Genomic DNA, 18,245 nt, shown 5'->3' on the forward strand with positions numbered 1-18,245 from the left:
AGTTGATGATGAAGTACAATTTTGTAGGCAATTGCATTGGCTAAATTTCATGTGAAGTAAAATTTTTTGTACCTCTAACCGGTTTTGCTCCAGCTGAATCGATTTACAGATACCCCCTAAAAACCGGAAAAAAACGGTTTTTCATAAAATTAACGGCCGGTTTTGGCCGGATCCGGCTCAAATTTTGCATGGAGTCATCCTTTGATATTCCGAACAGTTGATACTTGACACAGCAAGATCCCAGAAAAGTGTGGTATATCTACCCCCCCCCCCCCCTCCCTACTTAGTTCAGTTTTGATAAAAAGTTAATATTAAAAAAAATCAAATTGATATCTTTAAAAATAAGCTTAGAACTCCAAATCAAATTTTTTTATGCATTCTCAGTGTCTGTCCATCTGTCTGTTATTTCGTCCATCAGTCCTATAGTATATCAGTCAATAAAACTTTGGGGAAAATGTGATTTTCTAACCTGCCATTCAATCACTATGGAGCATAAATAACTTAAAACTTCATAAGAACAGAAAGTAAATTGTATTTTAATTTTAGAGTTGATGACTTACTACAAAATCAGGCTGGTCCATCAAGCACAGAAGAGAGGTAAATTATTTCATTAATTTCTATCAACCTACCCCCCCCCCCCCTCCCTACTTAGTTCAGTTTTGATAAAAAGTTAATATTAAAAAAAATCAAATTGATATCTTTAAAAATAAGCTCAGAACTCCAAATCAAATTTTTTATGCATTCTCTTTGTCTGTCCATCTGTCTCTCAGTCCGTCCATCAGTCCATTAGTCTATGAATCAATAATACTTTAGGGAAAATGTGATTTTTTAAGCTGCCATTTAAGATAGAAAGTAGGGTTGGGCCAGATACTTTTCTGGCCGGATACCGGATATCCGGCTGATTTCAAATGCCGGATATCCGATATCCAGCAAATATCCAGTTATCCAGCTGGATAACCAGCCAATTTACCAGATATAAAAGTAGCCAGATATCCGGCCACACTGGATAATTTTTGCCTCTTTCAACTGTTTTTGCTTTATTTACCGCTGATGGTGTAATTTTTGCAATTTTCACTGTTTTTGTGCTTAAATTTTAAATATTAGTTTTCCTTATCATGCTTGAAGGAAAAGTACAGCCTATTTTACAATTTAAGATATTCTTTTTAGGGATTTTGTCTATTATGCTGAAGGTCCTACTAAACTAAGTTCAAAAATGGTGTTTGATTCCTTTGGTAACAAATATTGGTAAGTATCTAATTGGCTTATTTTCATTTGAAAATAATTGTTTATAGCTTTTCCAAAAGGCCTCTATTACCTAAATTCCTACTAAAGCTAGATGGCTATTTTTTTTTTTGTGCAAGTCACCTGTTTGATAATGAATTTCTGACCTTAACCCTTACAGATTGGGGGGGGGGGGTCATGTTGACCCCCCCTCTGGTTTTTTTTATGTCATTTTTTTGTAGGTAAGATAGGGAGTTGTGACTTGATGACTTTTAAAGTTTAGTAATTATATGTCGGCAAGAGTTGATCTTATAAGGATATCTGTTCTGTGTCAGTTGTGGTGTCCGGTCAAAGTTGGTTAGGTGGCACCAAATTTAGAAAAAATTCTAAATAAATCTTAATTTCTTCAATGTGACTTTTGTGTATTAGATAGAGACCTAAATTTTTTTTTGGAATACTGGGATATCAATGAACATCTGAGAATAATGGTGTTATGGCCATTTGACCACTTCCTGACTGATTTTATTACCAATTTTGTGTCCTGCTTTTACTATGGACTTATTTAAGGTATATCTTGGCTTCTATTACAGCCATTTTACCGGCGTAACCACCAAAATTGCGTTTTCCATTATTTGACGCTAAGGAGTGGTCTAATTGCTATGACTAGAAAAAGTAATTTTCTCTAAATATGCACATGAACCAAGTACCAGGGATTAAGGTGCGGCAAGGGGCCTGACTGTTCAGGGTTAATTCATAAAAACAATTTTGCTTTTTATATGGATAATCCTGCTAGGGTTGCTGGCATCCTTTGCCCATCAGGATGGGGAAATTTTAAAAAATTACAACTCTCAGTTATGTGTCATAAACATATTTAAAAAGTCACTCTATCTTTCACACACAAAAAACAAGATAGAAAAACTGAGTTTTGTCAGTGTGGTTTAAAATTGAAAAGTTGCTTCAGAATCTGTTTAAAACAGTGTCATATAATATAATGTTTTTTTTCTGTATTACAGTTTACACAAACAATATAAGAAGATTAACCAATACTTATGCCGACGAAGTTACAACAAAATAAGGTGCAACTCCAGGATTAGTGTAGACAAAAATAGTAGAAAAATCATAAGCAGAACACCACATAAACATCCAGGTTATAACATTATTTGAAAAGAATGAACTAAATTCTTTTTTGTTATTGAATAATTTATTGGTTAAATGTTTTAAAGAGAAAAAGCATAATCATAAAAATCAAGTAAAAATTCAATAAATTTAGCCAAGAAAAGACCTGATATTGCTATAGAAAGACAGTAATTTAAAGGAAGCCTGCAAAAAATACACCAATCCATCTGCAGAAAGACTACCACAAGTAGATCCAATATCACAAATTTGAAGCCTTCATCTTTAACATCAAAAAAGTTGTAGGCATTTTAAAGTGACATTTTATGTCAAAATAATTTTTTAAAAATCAGTTTAATTTGCATTGTGCCAAAAGTACTGTAGTATTTCCAGCCAATCAGAAGCCTGAATCAGCTTACAACCAATCACAGCTAAGCATGCAATAGTTTCATTTTTTCCCTCTATGATTTTACAGTTAAAAACACAAATTAAACCGAATTTTTTCAAAATTTTTACTATGAAATGTGGCTATTCAATATTTTAATTTCTATTATAAGCAATAAAAATCTTTAAAATTTCATTGTACATAAAAGGTCATTTTAAAATGCTTATGCTTATGGCAGTCTTTCAGTAGTTATATCATTGTATTTCTTGCAGGTTTCCTTTAAAGCAATAAATGGGGCATGAGCCATATGTTCAAGTCTTGGGGACCCTGTTGCTACTCTGTATTGGGTCTTTAAGATCAGCTGACTTTTTGTTAACAAATTTAAATTAAGATATAAGCTATAATGCGTTCCATATTTTTTTCTCTATTAGAAGAAGCATGCAAGAAATACACCCCTCTTACTGATGAAAAACTGCCACAAGTAGACCTAAAACACAATCAATTTGAAGCCATCATCTTTAATAACAAAAAAGTTTGGAATCTAAAAAATTACATTTTAATTTATATTAAGATATTGCAACAGTTTTTCATCAGTTGAAGTAATGTATTTATTGCAGGCTTTCTTATCTAATTTTGCATTGGTTAAATAGTGTTCATTTGTATAAAAATATTCTAAAAATTATCTATTGATCTTTGAAAACTCAACATTATGTTAAAAAAACAATCAAAACAACAAAAATTAAACCAAAAATAATTTAAATAACTGTTATTTTAGGTCAATACTTATTGTTTGTTGTCAATGAATAATAATTACACTGTTTTTAACCAATTTTTGAAGGCATATCAAAAATATACTCCAACTCTGTAGAATTTTCCATCAATTTTTATTAGGATTTTAAAACTTTTTTTAATATAGATTAACGCTGAATCTTCATAGTTTGTATGTTAATTCAAATATATATATCCTACATTTTAACTTTTAATTACAAGTTAATTATTCCTAGAAACATTTCAATAAATAAAAAATTAAGATTTTTCCTGTTTTTCCTTTTTTCCCTCCCAAAATGCTGTAAAATCAAGGCATAAATCCTTGATATTTTTGTTAAAAGAACATTTTTGATTGAAGCTACAAATTTTGCTCCAATCAAAAATGACCAGAGCAACAATAAAAATTAATTTTTAAATCCCCCCAAAAAAGTTTATTGGGGACTTAACTCAAATTAAGGCTCTGCAGTCTTATTGTACTGTTGTCATAATATATTTTTGATATACATTTTAACAATAGGTTAAAAACAGTTCAAATAAAATTTAAAATGAATATCTGTTCTTAGAAAAAAATTGTGACCAGAACAGAGCCAAAGAAATCGAAAGCAAAATAATCAATGATGCATTACGTCATGATGTTTGTACCAAAAAAATTCTTGTGGAAATTAATAAAGAATTGCAAGGTAAAAAATAGAATATTTAAATAAATATACTGAATACTTTTAAAAAAAAAAGGAAAAAAATTTAATATTATTTATGCTGCTGTTTGAATTCCTTTGCCTGTCCATATTTTTGTTGAAATGAAAAATATACTGGATACTTTCCACAAATCAAATGTTGCATTTAGCCTAAAAAAGATTATGAAAACTGCATACATGGGTGAAATAATTTTTGAAATATACTTTGATCAATTTAATATTTAGGACAAAAGTTAACCCAGTATATGACCAACATAAAAACTCTAAAAAGGAAAGTTGAAAATCAAAGAAGCATTAGAACTAAACTGGTAATGAAATTTATCAATTTTTGCTGTAAGTCTTCAGATCCCTAAAATATACTCATTTTTGATATTTTTCAATTGTAATATTTGATACTTTATTAATGTAGCTATAGTACATATCTGGCAGGGATGGCAAGATAAATATGGATAAAACCATGATTAGAAAAGTAAAGAATCTTTATTTAAAATCTTGATCAAGTGTGTTTTATAAAATCTTCATAAAAATCATTAAAGAATTGAAGAAATGGACATTTTTATAAATTCTTTGCTTACGTCATACAAAAATTCAACATTCATTAAATCTGATATAGAGTGAAAAATTTAAAATTTAGCAATATTTAATTTTCTTACAATTAAGAAGTGTGTTTACCACAGGGATGAAGTTTAAACTTGAAATTTTCAATCTTAATGTTAAAAAAGAAATTCATTTTGTTGTATCTGTAAAAATTCAAATCTAGACATCTTGTCTAGTCAGAATGAAAATTTCTAACTTAATTTTGTAAGTAATGAACTGTGAGTCTGAGCCTTTAGAAGTTTATTAGAACTTTCTCCTTTAAACCCTGCCCACCTCCCCCCCTATGGATATACCTAGAATTTATGAATTCCAATATGCTAAAGGAGTAACTTTAAAGTAACTTCATAGTTGTTCTTTAAAAACCTTGAAATATTAACCAGAAAACATACTTTAGGGAAAAATTGAAAATTATGAAGATTTTAAAAATCTTTCTGATCTATCAAATGACGAATTAACCATGGTATGTAATTTACCATGTGGAGACTCCTCTTCTGTAAGAGTGGTGGGTTTCATAACCTCATATGGTGGAGCCCTTCTAAAAAATACCACCTTAATTGCTGGAGATGGCAACTTTAAGGTAATTTTTTAGTAAATTATTTCCCAATAACAATTCATAATTTTTGAGCTTTGCTACTTATGGATGTTGTCATCCTTGTTAAAGAGTATATACTTTTAGATGTTAGAATTGTGTATAATATTTGACTTGCTGTTGTTTAGTTCCTAAAATTAATGAACTGGATATGTACTTTCAAACAATTATTTAAACTTAGACACACTTTTGAAAACATTTCATGCTGGTATTTGTTTCAATAAATATTACAGTAATAATTTTAAAACAAGCATTGTCTTTTTTTCGGAGTGGGGACAAAACCGCGACAAACAAAAACGCGACAGGGACTAAACCGCGACAGGGACAAAACCGCGACATAACAAAACTGTGACAGGGACAAAACCGTGACAGTGACAAAACTGCGACATTGCAAAAAAATCTATAATAAAAAAATCTTAATGCTAGAAGGTCATGGCCGCAGAGCTCGGCCCCCTGGCCTGCCTAGCCGCGGGCGCTCGGCCCCCTTGCCTATAACCTAACCTAACCTAACCTAAATGTTTAAATGTTTAATGTACATTAACTTATTCATCGTTTAGAATTTCGTGGATTTTACAAAAAGGGGTTGGTAAATTTTTTTCTAATTTTTCAAATTTTTTTTTACAATAGTTAGGTTAGGTTAGGTTATGGGCAAGGGGGCCGAGCGCCCGCGGCTAGGCAGGCCAGGGGGCCGAGCGCTGCGGCCATGTATTTCTACAAAAAAATCCTACATAGTTATATTTCTGTTATTTTTTAACAGTCGCGGTTTTGTCACTGTCGCGGTTTTGTCCCTGTCGCGGTTTTGTTATGTCGCGGTTTTGTCCCTGTCGCAGTTTTGTTTGTCGCGGTTTTGTCCCCACTCCTTTTTTTCTAGAGTTGTCCAAGACCCTTCCTTCAACTTTACACAGTTTGTTGTAAGGTGATAATATTCAATGTTTTATATCTAAAGTCTTTTACAAAGGAAGTAGTACCTTTTTCTGTAAAGGTGTGTGTATTTTGACTTTACAATAGAAGTAAAACTCTAAAATTTCTAATGTAAGTTGCTTTAATGGGGTATAACATGGATTTGTGAAAAATTGGTGGCTGAACTGCTGCTCCAGTCAAAAACTGCAAAAAAAAATTTCCTGATTTCTTGACTTATTTTATAATTTTAAATGATTTGAGACAAAGGGAGGATAAGGTTGCGCTAACCATTGTTATTAAAAAGAACTATAGACAAATTTTTTTAAAATTAACATAATTTTTTTTGTTTTACTACTGTTTTCAACTTAAAACTCACAACCTTTTTTGTTGTAAAAAATTTCTCCTAAATTTTCTTCAATATTTTCATGTTAGAGTTGGAACATGTTTTTATTATCAATATCTAAAAAGATCAGTTTCATAGATTTCATAGAATATAAAAGCTCAACTTTATTAGAAAATAATATTTTTGTCTTAAATGATTCAAATTTGTGTAATTTAGTGAGTAAAAGCAAGATACACCATTTATTTAGATGCAGCCGTTTCTTCACAGTTCTATATTAGATCAACTACCTTACTAAATTTTAGAGTTCTACTCCTATTTTAAAGTCTTAAAACATATATTTTCAGAATTCTGGGAAAGCCAACGCTCACTTTATTATTATCATTTCACAGTGCTTATGAAGGTGCTTTGACTTTTGTGTCAGAACCTAAATTGGGACATAGTGCATTTCAATACCCTAGGTTAGGTAACTTCATTTTACTATTAAACAAAATCTAAAATGCAGCCGTTTTTGAGAAAATTAGATTTAAAAATTTCAAGTTCAATTTTCATCCACTAGGAGTTACCGCATAATCATGACAAGAAAAGCAAATATTTTTTATTTAAAATTTTAAACAACTTTGCTTTTATAAAGTCTGTCATAAAACCTCTCTATATATGATCTATTTAAGGCTGAATTTCTGTGACCTTAGCAAAGCAACTGATAAAAATGGCCATGAATCAACTCACTTAAGGAGTTTTATGAATAACTTTATAAAATTCAAAATAAAATAATACAAAATTTTAAATAAATAATATTTGCTTTTCTTGTCATGATTATGCTGTAACTTGTAGTGGATGAAAATTGAACTTGAAATTTTCAAATCTAATTTTCTCAAAAACGGCTGTATTTTAGATTTTGTTGAAAAGTGAAATGAAGTTACCTAACCTAGGGTGATGAAATGCACTATGTCCCAATCTAGGTTCTGACACAAAAGTCAAAGCACCTTTATAAGCACTGTGATTTATTATTATTATTAAATTTAAACAACATAATATGTAAAAAAAATTTTCTTAATACCCTTATTGAAGAAAGCCTACAGGAAATACAGTGCACTAACTGCAGCTTCACCCCTCTGTCTGAGGTAGCTAGGCAGATTAACCACCACTCTATTTTTATAATAAAGTAACAGGATGTGTGTTTGTCTGTCAGTACCCAAGGATCTCACTAACCTAGGGTTATCCTTAACAGGGTAGGTTCTCATAGGTCCCATGAGGGTTTATAACTATTTTGGAGGAGGGTATCACCCAAGAGAAATCACCACTGGAAAAAAAATACCCCACCACCAAGAAAATAATATTGTTTTTATTTCTCTTAGCTAATTTAAGAATGGGGGGGGGGGCAACTCCCCCCCCAAAAAAATTCCCTTCTCCCAAAAATTATTTGGTTACTTTTTTACCCCACTTATAGTTTTCAGAATTTAATGATTAATGGCTTATTTTCTTCGTTTTTTAAGGCAATTAATAGAACAACAAAAAAATATTTCAGTTTTTATTTTAAAAGTACGAAAAATTTAAATTTCAAAACTTAGGTGTCAACATAAACAAATGGTTTTAGCGCATTTTTCTTTAAAAAATGGATTTTCTGTAGTCGACTTTGGGGGGCCAGTACTCCCTCCCTGGTTGAGATATGACTTTCAAAATTTGATATGTTCTAGTACATGTCCCTAATAGTATCTGTATACATTTTTAGCTCTATATCTCAACTTTGAAGTGTTTAGCAGCCATTCTTGCAAAAGGTTGATTATTTGAGCATAAAAAAAATGCACTAAAACCATTTTTAGATGTTGACACCTAAGTTTTGAATTTTAGATTTTACTGTACTTTTTAAATAAAAACTGAAATATTTTTTTGTTGTTCTATTAATTGCCCTAAAAAACAAAGAAAATAAGCCATTAATCAATAAATTCTGATAACTATAAGTGGGGTAACATTGTTTTCAAAAAAGTTCTCATAAAAAAAACACACTGTATAATACAACAAAAATCCATGCTTTTTAAAATTTTAAATTGATATCATTCCTTTATTTTCAAAGCTACAAACATTTTTTTAAAGAAAATATTTTGATTTTTATGTAAATTCTATTTTAGAAATCTATAAACATAAATTTTGGCAGCAGCAGCACATGAAAACAAATTTAAAAAGCTTAAGTTTAAAATTTGAAGCCTTTTAGTTAAAAATTGCAGTCACAGGAGCCTTTTAAAGATTTTAAATTGTCACTCTTTGATGCCTGTAACTTCATGTTATTAAAGATGGAGGCTTCATATTTGTTGTATTGGGTTAAGCAGTCATTGAGAAGTAAGATTGGTGTATTTCCTGCAGGCTTCCTTTAATTAGAAAAAAAAATGTTTATATTCAGGATGAAAATGGTAATGTCATACCTGTTCTTTATTTTTTCTTACCGAGAAAAAGTAAGGAAATTTATGATATTGTTTTTACAACTGTAAAAACCTACACTGGTGATAGGATGTTGAATTTTATGAGTGATTTTGAACTTGCAGTAAGTTTAATTTCATATAATTAAAAAATTTATTAAAAATTATTATTCATCAGTAAAAATTTGCTTATTTTCTAAATAAATTAAAAATGGAAATACTATAGAAAAGTAAAAAAAAATTCTTATCTTAATCATGCAAAGTGTATAAAAATAAGGATGACAACATCCATAAAAGCAAAACTTAAAAACTGTAGGACAAATGGACATTAATACTTGTAATGTGCCAGAACTGAATAAGCAGGAGGATTTTAATATATAAGTTGAAACTAAATTGTAAGTAAATTTGTTGTGAAACTTCATAAATACAGAATACAGTTTAAAGACATATTTACTAACAAGCCAAAATCATTTTTTTGGTAATATGCATTTTGTATGAGAAAATGTGAGAAACAGCTAATTTTCATCTTTAAGTCAATTAAATAATACTTAAGATATTTTTTAAATTTATCTAGGCTATACAATCTGTAAAAGAACAGTTCAAGGAAAAAGTAACTGTGGATCATTGCTTTTTCCACTTTAAACATTCGCTTAAAAAACAGGTAGCTTATTACAAATTTTTAAAATTATTTAGTACAAATTTTAATGGTTTGGAAAAAATTTAGATATTTACTCAGACAAAACTTTTTCATTTTATCTTGCTTTTCATGCTAATAAAATTCAAAATGTTAACACTATTTCAGGTGGAGGTTTATAGATTTTTATGCCTCCTACATAGAAATTTTTGCCTGTCATTTTAAATACCTTTCTTTTAATATATTATAGGCAAAGAAAAAGGGATTGACTATATTAATGAGAGAACCAGAGTTTAAATTTGCATTGTCAATGGTTGAAAATTTAGGTAAACTTTGTTAATTTTTCCATGTTGTATATTTATCTGTATGTTAGTCCAGTAAAACTTAAAAATAATTATTCTAAAGTAGTCTATATGGTTTATAAAAGGTTATAAGATAATTTTAAAAGGGATTAGAAGTATTTTTTAAACAAAACATTTTCATAAAATTTTTAAAAAAATTTAAGATCTACAACATTTACTTCTTAACTTTGACTAAAGCTGTTAGTATTAAAGGAAGCTAGCAAGAAATGCACCATTATAATTGCTTAAAGATTGTCACAAATAAATCAAATACCCAAAATTTTAAGGCTTAAGATTTGGGGTATTAGGTCTCCTTGTGGCAGCCTTTCAATAATAATGTAATATATTTTTTAGCACTTATTCCGCAAGAGAGTATATCTTATGTTTTCAATCGATTCATCATTCCCTTTTGGAAAGAAAATGGATTTGCTAACAGTTCCTGTGAACGTTTTAACAAATATCTTGTAAGAACATACATAGGAACAGAAGTAAAAAACCCTATATTTCTCCATCAGGATTGGAATGTGTGCAATACTGCCTTAGAGGTATTAATCAATAATCATTTTAACAAAATAACAGGATCTCTGTCTGTGCGTATGTGTGTTACCTTGCTAACAACCGCTAAACCGATTGGGTTCTCCTTAACAGGGTAGCTTCTCATAGGTCCTAGGTCCTGGGAAGATTTATAACTATATTTCAGGAGGTTACCTCACCCCCTCCCAAAAGAAATTGCCACTAGAAAATAAATTTTCCCCCAACAAAAAAAAATTTTTCTTTCAATTTAATTTTTTAACTAAAATTAAAAATGGGGTGGAGGCACCCCACCCTCCCCCCCCCCAAAAAAAAAATTTTTTTTATTACTTTTTCTTTTAAAATCTAAATTAATAAATTGGGTTATCCAATTCAGTTCCCCCCTCCTCAAGTGCCCCTAGAGGCCTCTAGAGGCATAGCCACTAGTTTGAAATAAAACATTTTAATTAGAGGTCTCCAGGGGTGTAACTTCTAGTAAAATTTAAAGATCTTACTTTTTCTTATTTTTTTAAAAATCATGTTGTATCTGTAGAATTATTTTTTCACATGATGTCCTTGTAAGAAGAGAATATTTATTAAACTTTTCCCTTTTAATTTTCTAATTTAATTATTTTTGATGTTTTTGACAATGCTTTATGTGTAATATTTTGTTTTAAATCTTAATTTGTTTATCACAAATTAAATGATAAGGTTTCTTGTATTTATTCAAAACTGATTAATATCTGGTGGATTGGAACAGGTTCTCATCCATACAAAAAGAAGAGGAAATAATTTTTTTGTATTTTAGAGTTCTAACACCACAAACAACCAAATCGAAAGACACTTCCGAGAATATAATAGGGTAATAACTTGTTTTATCTAAAAAAAACTTACAATGTACTTTAGCATTAACTAACATCTTTGTAATATAATTGATACTGTATCTTCAAAAAAAAATTTAATGAAGAATGACAAAAATAGCCTAAAACCTGCTAGAGAGGAGTCTGACTGCCATGGATGTTTTATAGTTACTTAATCTTATTAATGATGAGAATGTTAACAAAAAGTTGATCCTTGTATCTTGAGTAGAAACCGAGATAATCAGATTTTGAATTGTAGTGTATCTTAGCAACTGAAAAAAGAGAAGCTTTTAAGAATTGGCTTCTTGCTATTGTTAATTTAAACAAATTTGCTTTGGAATTTTAGAGTATAAGATGAAAATATTTTTTTTATTTAAAAGTTTTTAAATACTTCAGGTTGACTGTACTTAGAAATAAAATAATAAATGTTTTAGGTAATGAGTAATGCTAAAAGCTTTAGAACCAGCTTAGCGAAAATTACAGACCTTGCCGCATATGAAAGACTGAAGTTACAGCACAACCTTCCGATGGTTAAAAAAGCAAGAAAAGAAATATACGATTTTCTTCGAGAAGCAATTCCAATGTTCCATTGCATGGACCCATATAATTTTTTTTCAACTTTATATGCAATCCAATCAAAAAAATAAATGTTCAAAAATAAACCTGGCAGGGTAATCCAGGTAAAGAGCAAACATATTTTTTAACTTAAACAAAGCATTTTATCTTATCAAAATAATAAATTTCCTCTAATAGTAAACCCTTATATGAAATATAGGTGTTCAAGTCAATTTAAGACTCCAGGTATGATCCTACAGGTCCTGATCCTCCAGGTTTCCAGAAATCTTTAAAAGCCTCCTGTGACCGCAATTTTTGACATAGAGCCTTCAAAGTTTAAACTTAAGCTTTTCTTACACGTCTACATAACGTATTAAAATTTTATGAAGATCCGCCGCCGTTTTCCCGCTGAGCGCCAACTGCGGCGGCTGGCAGGTGCCAAGTACAGCTGCGGCCGCCGAAATTTATGTTTTGAGATCTCTAATATAAAATTTACATAAATATAAACATTTTCTGAAAATTATTTTTCTAGCTTCAAAGATAAAAAAAGACAGCCTTTTAAAGTTTTCAAGTAGAAAAAGGCTTAAAAACAAAGGTTGTTAAATAAAAGGGTGAACAAAGCGAAAATTGACTTAGGCTCAGTAATAGTCGGAAATTCATTATCAAACAGGGGACTGAGATAATAGCTAAGATAATGCCATTATCGTTGAGCCCTACCCCCAGCCGATAAATGTGCGGCAAGGGGCTCCACTATTAACTTTAAGGGTTAATGTCTAGTCTACTTATTGTTATGTATTAAATATATCACCTTATTGATATCAATCAAACAACAAACCCTTTGATTTCATGAACTTTTTTAAAAGGCTCTTGTGAACGCAATTTTCGACTTAGAGACTTCAAATTTTAAACCTAAGCTGTTCTAACATGTATACATGACATATTTAAATTTCATAAAAATCCAACGCCGTTTTCTTGCCTACTTATGTCTGCAGCGTCCAGAAACTTCCAAGTACAGCTGCCGCCGCCGAAATTTATATTGGGGATTTCTAATATTATATATACATAAAGGTAAACATTTTCTGAAAAAAAATCTTATTCTACCTTTAAGATTACAGAAATTACAGCCTTTTGAAATTTCTAAGTAAAAAAAGGACCTAATAACAAGGTTGTTGAATAAAAAAGCCAAAATTACTTTGATCCACTTATTGTCAGAAATTTAATATCAAACAGGGAACATGCACAAAAATTTCTAGCCGTCTAACTCTAGTAGAAACTGAGATAATAGAGTGAACGTTCAATTCCTCCCCCCCCCCCCTCCTCCCCTCGACTTATTAAGGTCATTAAAGGGGACCAACCGTTAAAGGTTAAACTGTAAATTCGCTACTAAAAATAAACTGTTAAGTCATCCTAGAATTAATCAAAATTTTTACTTAGTTTTCTGCGAAGAAATCTGCGATACCGTCGCTAATTTTTAAAATTAAAATCTATGCTTTTGTTATACAAAATTAAATTCTTAAATAATTTGTATTAAATTTTAAAAACGGAATGTAAATTTTATAAGTAGAAATTTTTTATTTCTATCAAAGCGTTGCAAAATTTTAAGTTCGCCAAATTTGAGATATGTCAGAGAGCCAGACCCACCATTTTAGTATTCACCTCCAAAGAGACTTAAATATGTTCCTTGAATATTGCATAAAGATTTTATTTCAAAAATAGCTTTTATTGGGTATTTAAATAGTTAATATCTTTAAAGATAACTAGGGGATCTGTATTCAAAGGGGCAGAAAGAGCTAAAAAGGTACCTTAAAACCACCACAAGATTTAAATCCAAAAATAGAATAGCCTATTTCAGGAACTATTAGACATTTTTACTAAAATAGAGAACCCAATCAGTTAACTAATTATCGTAAGCTTTAGACAAAAAACCTTACCACTTTATACATTATATACCCAAGCATATAGGGGAAACAACCCAAAACAATCGTAAAGCTTTCCTGTAAGGTACAACCAATTCGAATCAGCAATTTCCGAGACCTTAAGCTTCAGACTATGAATTTTACTACTTTATGCTATTGATAGTAAACAAATAGATAACAAACGAAAAAAATAAAGCAAAATATATCTTGGAATTGTTTCGATAATTTCATTGATATGGTGGTTTCATAAAGATTTGACGAACAGACCAATAATGAGGACGTATAGAGTAATTTCTATTTTGTAATGTTTGTTTTGCAGGAACTCTTTACTTGTGTCCGGATATTTGTGGGAAGCCATAAATACACTTTGTATACTAAGTTACTCGTTTAGATTGTATGGATAGGTAAATGGATTTTAAAAATATTGCATATTGTATGAACAGTTTATATCGTTTTAAAAACATTTTTTAAATGGCGAAACACCCAACAGTTTTGGCCAAGGCATTCCACCTACTTTGTCAATTAATGTCACGCATCTGACAAGAACCTGTCTCTGAATAGTGTTGAGCCGAGATTCGAACTCCTCCCTGACGAGTCGTAGGTCTAAGTATTCAGTAGTCAAGTAGAATAATCCAGAACTTTACTCTGTTTACCAATTACTTTGTTCCTGGGTTTGCCTCTACTTAAAATATTGAATTATTTAAGCGTATCTGTATGTTGATCTTCATAGCCTGTAACACACCTCCTCTGCAATAGAATTATTGTTACTTGGATCTTACACCAGATTTTCATGTAATCTAATAAAGTGAAACTTGTTACTGGATAAAATAACGTTCCTCCTCCCCTCCACACTCTTTTTCCCATCCCCTTCCCTCATACTGAATGAATGAACTGACCAATAAATAATGTCCATATTAGTAACCTAAATTGACGACAATTTTTTCCCTGTCATAATATCCACGTATATTCTATATCCATTCATGGGGAACAAAATGCGATCACCAACCAAACCTATAACTTCGAGAATTGTTATTAAGGCCTCACTGAGCATCAGGCCAGAGAGATGACATTGTACTAAAATTATGTCACGTCCCCAAAGTTTGCACGTTGGCTTTTAAACTTTAATTTCTAATTTAACTACTAACCGATAAAAAAAAGTCTTTAAGTTTACATAACCCTAGATTTATACTATAGTAATGGATTTAGGATATACCTGGTTATATTGATAGGGAAAATTTTTTCGTCAAATTAGCTTGCTAATATAGACTGCATTTATTAGTCAGTTCGTTCATCTAACAGGAGGGGATGGAATTGAATGAATGGGCTGGATAGGGGGGTATCGTTATTTTAGCCAGCTGCATAAATTACTTCATCAAAGTATATGAAAATCTGGTGCAATATCCAAGTAATGATGTATTTGAATTATAATAGTAAGTTAAACTTGAGAAGTAGCCACTATGTAAACCATTGAATTAAACTTTTCTTTTCATTGATAACAGATAATCTATTATTATTGTTGTTGAGATAACATTTATTTGTAAAGATGATTTATTTATGCAAGGAAGTACTATTCTATACAAATTTCAATAGACTAACTAAACTACCGTTAGTATTTTAGTAAGAAAAAGGGATTATCAAATAGTTATCTATTTTATGAGCAGCTTTCAGCGGATATAAAAATGTACAATCATAAGATTAATATATGTTTGTTTAGCCCTGACATGCCGAAAGAACGGGCTAAAAAACTGGTTCTAATCTTATGATTGAAATAAGAAATTATAAGATTAAAACCAGTTTTATTAGATCCAAGAGGCCGAAGGCTCTGGGTAACAAAACTGGTATTTAGTTTATGATTTTCATTTTATTATTCTCGGGAAATTGTCCATAATACGATGTCATACATGATTTTCTAAATAACAAATTAGTTACTACAGCTATAACAAGTTTATACCAATTTCTAACACATAACCTTTAACAATTTGTGACAAATTGTCCTAGGAATCATAAAACAAAAGCAATTGTTCAATTCTATCACACTTTGTAAAGATATCACTCTTTATTGGATCAAGGAGGTTCTTACCTATCCCTACTCCCCTAACTATATGACATAATTTTGGTCAACAATCTTTCTGAATATAAATAACTGTTCCCTTTCGTTTGGTCATTTGTTATTATTATTATATCTATGGTGTCAAACTTATAATCTATCTTAATTCGTATATTGACTTCAGAGGATTGTAGATAAAGGCGGTATCCTTTCCCCTTGGCAAAATTAGGGATGGTGGAAACTACTTTTCACCTTCTGTAACAAGGGTCTACTCTACACCCCCCTGATACACCACGTAAAATAGACAAGGATGGTGTCAAGATAAAAAAAAGTCACAACCCCCATAAATTAAGAGGAATGTGAAGAAAAATTTTGAGGCAAAATTTGTATCTTACAAATTTAAGTGATTGCAGACAATAATAAAATTGCAAACAATTGATTTAATTATAAGACAGCCAACAATGAACAATGAACAATGTTTACACTTTTAAATTAGTATTATGCTTTTAACTTTTGACACTCTACAAGTAATCAAGTTCGTTTGTTTTACTGTTTGATATCGAAGCTTTGCTTTAATGGAAGTTACCATCCTTGTTTCTTCTTCATTTCTTTATCAACAGAAGACGAAATAAAAGCTTTGGCTTATACAACATCTCAGGTCATTAACTTCTAATTATACTCAGAAATATGCAAACAATTTATATATCTAATTAATCAATAAGTATTAATTAATGAGGGGTGTACTTGATTTTATACTTCATAAACAACAAAAGATATTTTTCATTAGAAATTCAATATAACCTCAAATTTGTGTTTTTTATGAACGTCCTTGCCTTAACTGCTAACCATTCTTTTGGTAGTTTTAAAAAAAGACCCTAGAAACTAGGGGCGGTGCAGCTAATATCATCAACAATTGCAGAATGTTTTCTTCGATTTGTAATATTTTTTCTTATATATTTTTAAATGAAATCTCCCTACACCCTGACTTGAAAACTTAATTTTGTCATATTATCAATAAAATTTTATATCAATATTAATTACTCAAACATCCAACACTATCTCATAGATATTCAGTGTGGAATTTGAAAGGATTTTTAAATACTTGTGTGAACAATGTACAATATTCTTTTTGATAAATATTAGTCTATTGAAGACAGCTTTCTGCGGATATTAAAATGAAAAATGTATAACATTAAACAAACTTTTGTTAGCCCCGAGTGGCCAAAGACCCAGGCTAACAAAAACTGGTATTTTATGATTTTTAAAAAATATTGTTTATAATACGATGCTATACATGATTTTTTAGTATTGCGGAGAACCGGTTCTAATCTACCGGATATTAATCGGTTTATAAGCTATACAGGAAATAAAAATTACAAAAACAATTTTAAGGTTCTTAATTTTTACAGATTGTTATTATTGTAATGTAGAAAAAGTACCACCAGACAAATGTTGCCTAACAAAGGAGTGTAGCTAATAAAAAAATGACTGATTATAAAAGTCAGAAAACATCCATAAAAAAGCAAACCACAAGAAAATTTAAGACCTCTAAGAATAAAATATGTATGTATTGTAGTATAGACATTTTTGACGAAAAAAAAAAATAAAAAATATAATTATTTATTAACCCTATGATTTTATGTTTTCCAAAACATAAGATTAAAGTTTTTTTTAAAAGTGATGCTCGCAGCTGGCTAAAATAGTAATACCCCCAATCAATCTCCGCATCTTCTACTGGATGAACGAATAAAAATAAAAGAGGTCCATATTGGTAAGCTAAATTGACGACAATTTTTTTTTTTTAAGATGACATATAAACCATAATTTTAGTTAACCCGCACAAATAGACAAAAGTCCATCTAAATGCCAAACTGAATTTATTACCAAAAATAGAGAATTTAATGATGAATATATTATTAATTATAGTTACAGTTATACATGGTGTAAGATTCAGGGATCTAGGGGGATAAGACAATGGCCAATGATAGTACGCAAAACTAACCCCATCTGTATATTACAATTAATGGTTAAAACGTTTGGACACTAAACTTAATGAACCAATTAACCAAAAGTACTCAAAAATGTTAACCCAACGAAGAAGAAAATATTATCATAAAACTTTGGGGACTAGTGTAATAAACAGCCCAATATCCCCTCCCTCCCTGACTATGATTATTGATAGTAAATATTCCCAGGGATTTAGGGATGAGCAATCAGTCACGCTTAAAACTTCATATTTAAAAGTCTCAGATTGCTCACGAGCGGCTACGAACCTAGAGATCTAGAAGAAAGGGCGGTAAAATGACCATCCACTTCCATTTAGTTTCAAAAAGAAAAAACTTTGGAGCATGTGGTATTTT

The 18,245-nt window shown here is 30.4% G+C and overlaps 1 protein-coding gene and 1 long non-coding RNA gene across 2 annotated transcripts; both read left to right on the plus strand.

The window, feature by feature from the left end:
* The first annotated feature begins 410 nt into the window (after nucleotides 1–410).
* Nucleotides 411–4,494, plus strand: LOC145312846 (uncharacterized). Its single transcript, XR_013877144.1, has 5 exons — nucleotides 411–597; nucleotides 1,168–1,245; nucleotides 2,235–2,368; nucleotides 4,051–4,167; nucleotides 4,408–4,494. It is a non-coding gene; the product is annotated as an uncharacterized LOC145312846 (long non-coding RNA).
* Nucleotides 4,495–5,110: 616 nt separating this feature from the next.
* Nucleotides 5,111–12,029, plus strand: LOC145312847 (uncharacterized). Its single transcript, XM_080152082.1, has 8 exons — nucleotides 5,111–5,356; nucleotides 6,240–6,284; nucleotides 9,007–9,147; nucleotides 9,597–9,683; nucleotides 9,907–9,982; nucleotides 10,352–10,542; nucleotides 11,316–11,369; nucleotides 11,802–12,029. Exons 1-8 carry the CDS (start codon nucleotides 5,237–5,239, stop codon nucleotides 12,012–12,014), a joined length of 927 nt encoding a protein of 308 aa, XP_080008208.1. The 5' UTR covers nucleotides 5,111–5,236; the 3' UTR covers nucleotides 12,015–12,029.
* The last annotated feature ends 6,216 nt before the right edge of the window (nucleotides 12,030–18,245 follow it).

Source organism: Acartia tonsa, chromosome 2, assembly GCF_053477335.1.
Source record: "Acartia tonsa isolate MP-2025a chromosome 2, ASM5347733v1, whole genome shotgun sequence".
NCBI lineage: Eukaryota > Metazoa > Arthropoda > Copepoda > Calanoida > Acartiidae > Acartia > Acartia tonsa.

Excerpts from the sequence above, each read along its gene's own strand:
- LOC145312847 (XM_080152082.1), top strand. The coding sequence starts at position 5,237 with ATGGTATGTAATTTACCATGTGGAGACTCCTCTTCTGTAAGAGTGGTG. Across the intron at positions 5,357-6,239 it reads CTGGAGATGGCAACTTTAAG|AGTTGTCCAAGACCCTTCCT; the intron begins GTAATTTTTTAG and ends CTTTTTTTCTAG. Across the intron at positions 9,148-9,596 it reads TGAGTGATTTTGAACTTGCA|GCTATACAATCTGTAAAAGA; the intron begins GTAAGTTTAATT and ends AAATTTATCTAG.